This window comes from Podarcis vaucheri, assembly GCF_965113315.1.
Source record: "Podarcis vaucheri genome assembly, chromosome: 3".
Lineage (NCBI taxonomy): Eukaryota > Metazoa > Chordata > Lepidosauria > Squamata > Lacertidae > Podarcis > Podarcis vaucheri.
In genome coordinates this window covers 120,092,168-120,104,262 of record NC_138761.1, presented here as the reverse complement: position 1 = coordinate 120,104,262, position 12,095 = coordinate 120,092,168, and the positions used below count along the sequence as shown (strand labels likewise).

General features: G+C 42.2%; 1 protein-coding gene across 3 annotated transcripts in view; it reads left to right on the top strand.

Annotated features, from left to right (window-relative positions):
• The window catches only part of ZC3H13 (zinc finger CCCH-type containing 13), a 50,560-nt gene that overhangs the window by 5,335 nt on the left and 33,130 nt on the right, over positions 1-12,095 (top strand). The window contains exons 2-3 of one of the 3 annotated variants that reach the window (XM_082216314.1): positions 7,740-7,862; positions 9,933-10,042. The exons of 1 other annotated variant lie outside the window; for it this stretch is intronic. In XM_082216314.1, coding sequence (XP_082072440.1) covers positions 7,746-7,862; positions 9,933-10,042 — 227 coding nt within the window. In that variant the 5' untranslated portion in view covers positions 7,740-7,745. Of the gene's footprint in view, positions 1-7,736; positions 7,863-9,932; positions 10,043-12,095 lie in introns of all 3 variants that reach the window. One more of the 3 variants, XM_082216313.1, reaches the window with a different exon arrangement.

The following is a 12,095-nucleotide window of genomic DNA, read 5'->3' as shown; positions in this document are numbered from 1 at the left end:
GCATTTTTTTCTTTTGGAATATGTAGTATGAAGATTTTCATAAAAGATCTTTGAAACTGATGGATGGCGAGTATTGTTATTGTTTGCTATTATGTATTTTTGTATTTTTATATTTTATGCTGCCCTTCAGTCTTCAGACAATCTGCATAAAGCATCAGAGATTTATAATTCCTGTGTATACCGAAAATATACACAAAATTCAAATCTGAGATATATTCTGCACCTATAAGATTCTGCCGTCCTTATGAGAGGAGTATATAGGACCTTCATTACTTGTGAATTGCTTCTTGCCTTCTTCTGGTGACTTTTGATCTAGGTTGGATCTAGACACATCAAAAAAGCGATTAAACACATTGTAAATTTCATAATGGAAATCCTGTTGACAAAAGACATCAGCGCCATCTGGTTTCACAGTATTATAACGCATATAAAGCGTTTCCTCTTTACCAGTGCAGCTGAGTCCTTAGTTTAGAGATACTAAATGCATGTACAGTGGTGCCCCGCAAGACGAATGCCTCGCAAGACAAAAAACTCACTAGATGAAAGAGTTTTCCATTTTTTGAGTTGTTCCGCAAGACGAATTTCCCTATGGGCTTGCTTCGCAAGACGAAACGTCTTGCGAGTTCTTGCAAGTTTGTTTCCTTTTTCTTAAAGCCGCTAAGCCGTTAAAAGCCGCTAATAGCCGTGCTTTGCAAGATGAAAAAACCGCAAGACGAAGAGACTCGCGGAACGGATTAATTTCATCTTGCGAGGCACCACTGTATGCAGTCCATTTGACTTAACCCCTTCCTCGTTGTAGTTTCTTGCTCCCCGGAAACAACTTATCCTTACACACCATGCAAGTGTACCCAATAGTAAGGTACAGTATATAGAGTGGGTCTCACTTCTGAGTAAGCATGCATAGGATTGCTCTGTGTAGTTTGTAAATACACTAAAGAATGCAGTTATGTTATACACAATGCATTTTGTGTTAAAACAGTAAAATAAGTTTAGGTTTGATAAGAAATTATTGCATAGATTTAGTCCCAAAATTTCCACCCCCCTACTAAAAAGAGGACCCATTTCCCCCCCTCCCTTGGATTTCATATTTTTGTACATTTTACATATTGACCTAGGATTTGAAATTGTCTTCAAGCTCCTGGCCCCATGCATTACATGCAATTCTCATGTAAGAGGTGCTTTCTGAACGTATATATGGTACACAGTTTATGTTTTACGTTTGCCTATTATGGTTCTTCCCGCCCCCCAATAATTCTGGGAATTGTACTTTCCTTAGAGTGTTGAGAAAATTTAGATCTATAACTGCCTGCAAAGACTATCACCACGATCCAGCTGGATGCATGCAAAAAACAATACATGACCTATTTTTTTATACACATGTACTCTTCATGTCTGCACAGGCAGTTTTGTAATTAGTTATGGTGATTAAATACCTAGTTTTGTGAAACAGTCTTTGGATATGATGAAAGGGAGATAAGGAAATAATCTGATATTGTCTCTAGCAGTTGTTTAAATAAGAATGTCAGCAGTATTTTTGAAACTAGACAGGCACGTTTTAAGTAATCAGTGTGTGAGATATACTTGCCAGTTTTGTGTTTTATGTATGTAACCCTAATGGGTGATATGCAGCAATGTCTGTCTTGTCAGTGGAAAGGACACAATTGGTAGAATGGATTCGCCAGCCCCCATGTGCCCCCCAGATTTGTTCCAGAGTGTCAGGAGATTCCCCTGAGCGTATTAAGATGGGAGGGGTGCTGAAAAGGGAGGAAAGGAAGGAGAATTTCTGTTGTGCAAGTGGAAGTCCACTTGTAGAACATGGAACAGCGTCCAGTCGGAATCAATTTTATCCAGTGATCGTTTGAACTTGTATTCAGAATTGAACTAACTAGTATACAGCGCTGTGGTAGCTATTGTTAAAACAATAGTAAAACAAGAAACATAATATTATTTTTGGCAGCCAACAAATTTCAGGTCTCTAGATCAAAGGAATTTTTAAAACTGGTATACTTACTTAAGAATCCCATATGTTTTTTTTTTTTAAATAACCATATACTGATAGTAATTAAAGCTTACTTGTACTTTTGCAGCCAGAACAATATTGATGGCCCTTCTCTTGCTTGCTTGTCACCTTAGGAGTAACCATGAACATATGCACAAGTACAAAATATCTGCAGGAAAAATTATAAGGCTGTATAGTCCTCTCCCCGCAGCCTGCCAGCCTCATAACATTGAATGTTGGCTGAGTGAGGGGGAAATAGAATTGATTGCTGATACAGTGAGACAGATTATGTTATTTACTTATCTATACAGTCATACCTTGGGTTACAGACACTTCAGGTTGCGTTTTTCGGGTTACGGACCGCCGAAACCCAGAAGTACCAGAACAGGTTACTTCCGGGTTTCGGCGCATGCGCAAAAGTGCTAAATCACGCTTTGCACATGTGCAGAAGCGCCGAATCGCAACCCGTGCATGTGCAGACACGGGTTGCAAACGCTGCGGGTTGCTAACGTGCATCCTGCACGGATCACGTTCGCAACCCAAGTGTCCACTATATCTACAAACACACACACACACACTGCAGGAAAAATTATAAGGGTCCTCTCCCCCCAGCCTGCCAGCCTCAACATTGAATGTTGGCTGAGTGAGGGTGAAATAGAATTGATTATTGATACAGTAAGACAGATTATATTATTTACATATCTACATCTACAAACAAACAAACACACACACACACACACATTTTGATTGGGTAGAAAGAACCATATTATTGTATATGTAGGTCACTTTCTTTTCCACACTGAAAAGCTATTCTTAAATGTCCCCAGAGATGAAAGAGGGGTGCGGGTGTCCACATAAATCATTGAACAATCCAAATAATTTAATGTAGGTGGTCACCTGTGTGTCCACCCAAAATCCAAAGGTGAAAAATGGAGGGGGAAACCCTGCCAACATCCACTGCACCATTTGGTTGCAGGGCCCCAGGGTAGAATAATATTTCTCCAGATAGTTGGAAAATGAAGTAGTGTTGATTCATGATCTTTCTATTTTCATCTTGTTGAAAATGGTATATTTAAACTGTAACTTCTCTTCCCAAGTGTATGGCATGGGCTGATAAAGAGTTGTAGTCTTTCAACATCAGGAGAGCCCCAGGTTCCCCATCCATATTACAGTGGTGCCCCGCAAGACGAATGCCTCGCAAGACGGAAAACTCGCTAGACGAAAGAGTTTTCCGTTTTGGAGGTGCTTCGCAAAACGAATTTCCTATGGGCTTGCTTCACAAGACGACAATGTCTTGAGAGTTCCTGCTGGTTTTTTTCCCCTCCCCCCCTTTTTCTAAGCCGCTAAGCCGCTTATCAGCTGATCCGATAAGCTGATAAGCCGCTAATAGCGCTAATCCGCTAATCCTTCAATGGGCTTGCTTCGCAAGACGAAAAAAACGCTAGACGAAGAGAATCACAGAACGGATTCTTTTCGTCTTGCGAGGCACCACTGTATAAGTTGCCCTAATAATTTGTTGAAGATTGGGATATAAATAAAATAAGCAGCCTATTGAAGCTGTGATGGAACAAGTTTATTTTTTAAAAAAGATAAGTGCCACTATTTTAGGATTATTGAAATTCCTGCATTGCAGGGGGTTGAGCTAGGTGACCCTAAGGTTCCCTTCCAAATCTACAATTCTGTGACGGCAAACCAATTGTTTTGGAAGGAGCTCCAAACCTTGTAGGAATTTGTGAGACTTGACTGGATGATGCCCAGAATCCTGTGTTGAATGATGGTGATGGTATTTTCAGACCACGGACACCACTGAAATTGAGTACATATTGCTGAGTACATATCATGAGTACATCATGATATAAGAAAGCAAACTGTGCCTTTCCATGTATTCCCCCCCCCCATTTTAGAAATGAATTATTTCATAAATTGCATAGCAACTTAATGAGCATATAGTCAGGTTAGATAACAGGAGAGGTTACAATACAAATTTGAAATCAATATTGTGTATTATTTTTTTAAGATGACTAGAATGCCTTCATTTCCCCCTGAAAAATCTTAAGGCAAATGTATATTCTGGAAAATACCTGGAACTCACCCTGTTGTTCTAAAATGAGATCCTCTACTATACATTCCAAGTGAAGCATAGACAGTGTGATGCGCTCCAGATGTTGGACTACAACCAGTGCTATTTTTCTAGATAAAGAGGTGCCAAAACTCACCATAGACACCTTGTTCTTTTATAATGGCAATGGCACCCACCTGAGAGGTGTCAGAGCAATGTTCCGGTGAGTTCCAGCTGACAAAAAGCCCTGACCACTACTCCCATCAGCCTCAGCTAGCATAGGTAATAGATGATGGGCGTTATAGCCAAACAACATTGGGAGGGGGCCACATTTGCTATCTTGCTATAGATTCCAGTGTTAGAAAATGGGATAGGAATGCTAGGAGCCATGTAGCTCCTGGAACCTAGGTTGCGGGTGCCAAAATAAAATGTCACGGCACTCCCCCCCTGCCCCCTTCCACACCAGGCAGCCCTGCAGCAATAAAAATAAAAATTATTGCTGGGTGGATTTTTCGTGAATCGGGGTCTACAGGGTCTTTTGCTACTGCTCTACCCTGACAAACATCTTGCTCACTCAGTAGCTCTGCAGCAGCAATTCATTCATTCATTGGCTGCTGGATGAATCGGAGGTGGGGGTGGATTGTCAGTACACCTTTGAGCCGATGCCAGCGACTGGATCTGCCCCGACTGGGCTAGGTGAACTGAAGCACTTCCAGAGACCTTTCACTCCTGGAAAGCAGGTCTAAGTGCACTGGACCCACAACTGTGAGTTGTGAGCACCAAACTCAGCAGAGTATGAACATCACGGAAGAAAGCTGTGAAGCATAACTTCTTTTATTTTCTAATAGCTATTGCAAACTAAAACTAAAGAGCTACTGGCTTGCATGAGTGTTACAGCTCTCACTCAGCCACCTAATCTCTACAGGGATAACATTCAGACTCCACAGAGTCAGGCAGGAGCGGAAGAAGCAAAGAGCAGTTTCTGCCCCCTCCTTTCTGAAAACATCAGGAGATTCTTGCAATGGGAGGGGGTGAAAATATCCACAGGGGTGTCTGGTCTGCCTGATTCACCTAGCAGTGTGAATTCACCCAGTGAATCAGGGTCTGGAGGGTAGCGTGGCAGCAAAAGATGAGTCTTTTGCTGCTACTTTACTCCGCCGAACAGCTGATTCACCTGGTGGCAGCAGCAGCAGCAAAAAATAAAGACGTGTCTTTTGCTGCCATGCTACCCTGCAGACCCCCTGAATCAACCGGCCAGGCAGGTGGAGATGCTAGTTGCCAAAAGTGGCTCCTGGATATTTCCATCAAGTCGCAAAAGGCCGGTTGCCAGTCGCAAAATGTGACTAGCATCCGCTAATTTCAAACTTTGATAGATTCTGTATGTATAGGGTTTAAATGACTGCCTATCAAAATAAATACAGTGGACCCTCCGGGTACGAATTAAATTTGTTCGGGTGGTCTGTCCGCAACCTGAAAAGTCCACAGGCAGAGGCGCCGCTTTAGTGCGCATGTGTGAAGCGCGCAGAGCGCTTGTGTGCATGTGCACTCGGTGAAACCTGGAAGTATACACTTCCGGATTTGCCACGTTCGTATCGTAATGAAAGTTACGTATCCAGAGCGGTATGTAACTAGAGGGTCCACTGTAAATGGTCTGGTTAACATGGCATACTGAGTTGAACCTTGGCTTAGCAAGATTGCATGAATGGTCTATGCTTTCAGTTGCTTTACTCCTCCCCAGTCCTTTTTTGCCACTGTAGCCAGGTAAGCTGAGATTTGAATGTACAGTGATACCTCTAGTTGCAGACTTAATCTGTTTTGGGGTGCCGTTCTCACCCCGAAAAGTCCACACCTAGAGTGCCTCTTCCGCGCATGTGGGTGGCGCGATCGAGCGCTTCTGCGCCTGCATGAAGTGCGCAGATCACTTCTGCACGTGCACACGCGGCAAACCCGGAAGTAAACACTTCGGGGGTTGCCACATTCGTAAGCTGAAAGTCCGTAACAAGAGCAGAACGCAACTAGAGGTACCACTGTAGTATGTTGTCTGAACCAGGACCAGTGATTAATCTGTCTTCTCACTACTCACATTCTGTAATCAAGGTTGCTTCTGTTTCACTGGTTGGAGAAGGCATTTGAAGGAAGATGGTAGAGCGGGGTAGGAGGCAAACACAGCCATTGACTTGTGAGAGACGAATACATATTTGCTGTGCTGATACTGGTATAGCATGATATCCAACAACAGGTTCACCGATAGCAATGCCTTTCGTATAATACTACATTCACCTGCAATTACCGTATTTTTCGCTCTATAAGACGCACTAGACCACAAGACGCACCTAGTTTTTGGAGGAGGAAAAGAAAAAAAAATATTTTGAATCTCAGAAGCCAGAACAGCAAGAGGGATCGCTACGCAGTGAAAGCAGCAATCCCTCTTGCTGTTCTGGCTTCTGGGATAGCTGTGCAGCCTGCATTCGCTCCATAAGACACACACACATTTCCCCTTACTTTTTAGGAGGGAAAAAGTGAGTCTTATAGAGCAAAAAATACGGTACTTCCCACACAAATATTGTGTGCACGGGGGGACAAGCTTCATTCACAGTAGATGCCCCTTACCTCAGTGAGAAAATTGCCATCTTGGGCCTGAAATGTTGGTGTTCATTTCATCTTCCCTCCTGACAAAGGGATTGTTCCAATTTATTGTTAAGTATTCCTTATGCTATTCACTTAATGAGTTCTCATTTTGAAAACAGTTGCTCCTTTACCATCTTGCTCCCTGAGCTGCAATTTCCCCATCAGTGGAACAGATGTGTTGGTTGCATGCTGGATTTGCAATTTCAGTTATTAAGATTATAAAATGAAAGCCTTTTCCCTGGAAAAACCAGTCCTATAAATTAGCATGCACCAGAACTTAACTTAAATAGTGAGAAAATATGCAAACTTTTGATGTGATTATCATACTTGGAAAAAGATGAGTGCCACTTGGCTTGAATTACACAGATCAAGAACGCAGTTCATCTTACAAATGGGTCTAAATTGCATTAGTATCACAGTTGGCTGCTAAATAGGGCTTATTGGATCCATTTGAGCACAAGTAGGTTCCATGTTATTTTTGGCTGGGATCTGACATCTGTCCCAATGCTTACCCCCTGAACTCTTGCTGGTAATGGATCGTGTAGCTCAAAGGAGAAGCAGCCCATCTTATCTCTGAAAGAAGCCACCCAGAACAGTGGATTACATTACAAACATTGGTATTGATTTGTTTGCTATTGTTTACAGATTCAGAAAAACTACTGTGACACAAAGACTGATCTATTTGGCATTATTTTTTCTAGGCATGTTGGTATCTGATGCCAGCAATACTTTTGGTTGCTGCTATAGATATAATTATTGTTTAGGAAAGGGAAAAAAGTCTAGCTTTATAAGTCTGTTTTAGGTGCCACTTAGACTTGATATTATTTGAGATGATAGTGAAGGAAGGGTAAAGAAGCCAAAACATAGCATAAACATGGGCCTTGGTCATAACTAGTATGAAATAAAAATCATAATAATTCATCTTGAATACAATCCAGTATTTGTTGCTTTGATTTCTGCAGAAACTCCTGAAGATGATTTTTTCTATGAGTTCAGTTGCAATAGATCAGCTTGAGAATTTTACAGTGTTGCTTTTTTTTTTGGTTGAAGTAGTACAAAATGTCAAAAATTAGAAGGAAGGTCACAGTGGAAAATACCAAGACCATATCTGATAGCACATCCAGAAGACCCAGTGTATTTGAAAGACTTGGACCCAGCACTGGAAGTACTGCAGAGGTGAGTTGAAAAGTATTATTTGTATTTAATGTAGCCCCTCCTCTCGTAGAGCAGACATGTTTGGGAATAGTGTTTCACTTCCCTCAGTTGTGGGAGTTTATGAAGGCTTTTAATTGCAGTCGGATGCCTTGTGGATTATTATGCTGGGGGCATGAGAGCATGGCACATCCAGAGACGAGGCTGGGTGGAATGGACAGAGAGCCATGTTCCGAAGTAACATTGTTGGCTTTCTAAATATGGTTCATGGAGATGGGAAGGAGCGTGGGGCCCACATGCTCATTTCTCCATGTGCCAACTATGGTGCTGCTGCCCTGATTAAACTACCGTATTTTTCGCCCTATAGGGTGCACCCAGGTTTTTTTTGGGGGGGAAATAAAGAAAATATATATATTTTCCCCCCCCAGGCGCGGGGCTGGGGTGGGGGAAGCCCGAGCTTCCCCAGCCCCCAGAACAGGCATCTATCTGCAAGTGTGGGGAGCCCGGCGGGAACTCCCGCCGGTCTCCCCAGGCTTGCGGGTATCTGCCCGAAGCCCGGGGCGCGCTCCGCTGCGCTCCCCGGGTTTCGGGTGCAGGCTCCTGTCCGCAAGCCTTGGGAGCCTGGCGTGACTTCCCGCTGGGCTCCCAAGGCTTGCGGAGAGCTTCCTGAAGCCTGGAGAGCGAGAGGAGTCGGTGCGCACCGACCCCTCTTGCTCTCCAGGCTTCAGCGAAAGCCTGCATTTGCCCCATAGGACACACACACATTTCCCCTTCATTTTTGGAGGGGGAAAAGTGCGTCCTATAGGGCGAAAAATATGGTAACTTACAGATCCTCGTTGCATCCAAAATGGGCACTGTGGGTTTAATGTTAGGATCAGGGTCTTAAACCAGAATCTACCCCATTTGCAACACTGAAGCTGCCATGTGATGAGAGAGCATGGCCATGTGGAGCTGATGCTTTCCCCAGCTTAATAAATTACGATTTACTAGGAATGCTAAATCCAAATTGGCTTTCACTCTCTTATGATATTTCTTGGGGAGAATCTGTGGATAACTTTTGATTTCATGATATGGTATCCATGTGTGGAATAGAGAATACATTTCCCCCAAGCGAGATTGGCTACAGGCTTGTTAAGGTAGTGGTGGTGTTGTCTTTCATGGCTGCAACCATTTAGACATTCCTCTTCTGCAGGTTCCCTTGATGTAATGCACCTTGTTTATTCCTGTGGCCTATAGTCTGAATTATGCAGGGAGTTAACGGTTGAAGGACCCTTCTGTGGGGTGTGGCGAGACGGCAATTTGTTCTCAGTGCCATTTCTCAGATCTGTTGAGTGCTATAATTATTGAGGACCATTTATTTATTTTTGCTTTTTTGTTCAAAATGTACCCATACCCCGTAGGATGTGATGTGTGCATGGATGAATTGTACTTGCTTCTTTTAAAGTAGATGATTGGTCATCAGAAAAAAGACACACACACACGAGAAAGTGTTTACATGCACACTTCACATCTGAGGTAGTACACATTAAATTTATGAATCACCTATTTAAAAAGCCTGTTATGAGGCCACCTACTATTTAGATGAAATGAGCAGCATACAGCTAAGCGGAGTACAAAATCATGACTAAACGACATACGTCAACAACTTAAGAACAAATGTCTGCAAGTGTGCGTGTGCGCACAGACACATATATAAAAGCAGAAATCCCTATCAGATTAAACAACACCAATAAACAATATTAAAACACTGGCTGATAAAATGAATTAAGGTTGTTAAAAATGCTGAAAACCGTTTAAGGGCCTGGAGAAAAGAAATGTCTTCACCTGCATTACGTATCAAGGTAAAGTGCGATTTTGACCCTTAGTTTGGTGAAGAGATGTGGCGAGGCAGTGTAGTTAATGAAAATGCATTTTGAAATGTCTTGGGATGATCCAAAGTCTCATACAGGAGCACTATCAGATCTAGGACTATTGATTTTCATCAAGTTACTGTTGGGTGGGAATAATATGTGGAATTATTTGTTTTGTGAATTTTCACACAAACAGTACTTCCAAGATTAGTTTGAAATTCACCCAGTAATGTCTGTCTCTTAGACACAGTGCCGTAACTGGCTGAAGACTGGCAACTGCCTCTATGGGAACACATGTAGATTCGTACATGGCCCTTCACCACGAGGTAAAGGCTTTAGCAGCAGTTACAGAAGGTAAATGAAGAACTCAGCTTTATATTCACATGCTTGCAAAAGCTGTTTTCTTGTAGTTCTTTAAAACTTACAATGCAGCAATGTGGCTTTATTAAAAATACAATTAATTTGGAAGTGTGATTATGCCTTGCCTTTTGAGTGTAACTTCAGATTGATAAAATGTTCTTGTTGCATATTAATTTTTGCTTGAACAATTTTACCTGATGTCAAATGGGAATGGAAAACCTAATAAATGTATGGTTGCATAATGTTACTGCAGCTTCTGATTTGCTCAAATTTTGTATTGTAGCTGCTTAATACAACACTAAAAATCTCAACCTATGACTTCACCACAATCATTATTATTAGCTAGACAGTAAAACGGTTTACTGTACATTCACAATGTAGCATACCTTTGTGCCAAAACTGTGCTTTCATAACTGTGTCTCTACCACCAGAAGGCAGGATTAAAAATACTGCTGTAAGTGAAAATATTGTTTTGATTTGTAACTCCTGAAGAGCTACAGTTGTCTGTGTTTTCACTTTATGTAGCATTTTTTTAAAGCTAAAATGCTTAAGATTGAATATCTAGTATATGGAATTAATTTACAATTAAGACTGAATACTGTGCAGTTAAAGATCTTCTGTAGGAGACTTAGGCTATAATCCTATACACAGTTACCTACGAGTAAGCCCTTTTTAACGCAGTGGAACCTGCAGCTGGGTAGACATGCATAGGATTGCAACGTTAACGATTGCTGAGAAATTGTATGTCTCGTGATGCTTTTAGGAATCATTTATTTTTTATTATAAAAGAGACACAGAGAATGAAGGACAGCTGTGATGTGAAGCACAAGGTTATGATTGACATTTATTACTCTCACGCGAGCATGGAATTGCAATGAGGACTTGCTTCCCATTTGTAAATGCTTTTGTTGATTGCAGACTAAAAGATGCTAAGATGTACTCAGCCAGCAAACAATTACTCTGTAGGTATTATAGATTCAGGGCACCAGTGATGAAAGGAGAATGAAACCAAACAGAAGATTAAAATATTATTTCCTCACCCCACAGTAGATGTCTTCGTGTAAATTCATTTGCTAGTCTTGATTATACATAGTGACCATATATCACTGATATACTCCGTCGCAGCATGCCTTCAGCTTTGTAGCCAATGTGGGACCACCAGGTGAATCCCGAGGCGCCATTAAATATTTTTACAAAGCCATAGGGGGCAAAATTCACCCCACAAATTAAAAAAAAACCAGGAAGATTGTGTGTGCATGCAGTTACACGAGGGAGAGGGGTGGAGCAATGAACAGCAATTGCATGTGCAACCCAAAGAGGCATTTAATTCTTCCTGGTGCTGTTAAGCTGAAATGACAGGAGCTCAGAAGAGAAGACAGCCGAGAGGACAGTGGCAATGGAAGAACAAGAAATGAAGGGGGAGGGAAAGAGCCTAGGGAGCAGAGGAGAGCTCGAAAGGAGAGGCAGCTTACAGGAAGGAAGCAGGAGGGATGATGGGAGCAGAGGTTCCTATGTGGCAGCAAGACCAGTAACAGCAGAGAGATGACAGAGAACAGGGAATGAGTGAGAGCTGTGAAATAGGAGGCAGGGAGTGAAAAAGTCCTGAAATGGGAGTGACAGGCAGAGAGAGGAAAGAGAATAGGGCTGAATAGGGTGCTAAATTGTTTAATTAATCCAGGCCACATTTTGTTTTGGTTCTGATTTGGTAACATAAAACTGAATTTTCTTTTAAATATAACCTAAATGTGTATTTATCAGTGGTTTTTTTAAAAAAGTTGTGTGTGTGTGCATGTGTGTGCGTGCGCGCAAAGTAGCTTTGCCAAATAAAGGGTAAAGGGACCCCTGACCATTAGGTCCAGTTGTGACCGACTCTGGGGTTGTGGCGCTCATCTCGCTTTATTGGCTGAGGGAGCTGGCGTACAGCTTCCGGGTCATGTGGCTAGCATGACTAAGCCGTTTCTGGCGAACCAAAGCAGCACACCGAAACACCGTTTATCTTCCCGCTGGAGCGGTACCTATTTATCTACTTGCACTTAAGGGTGCTTTC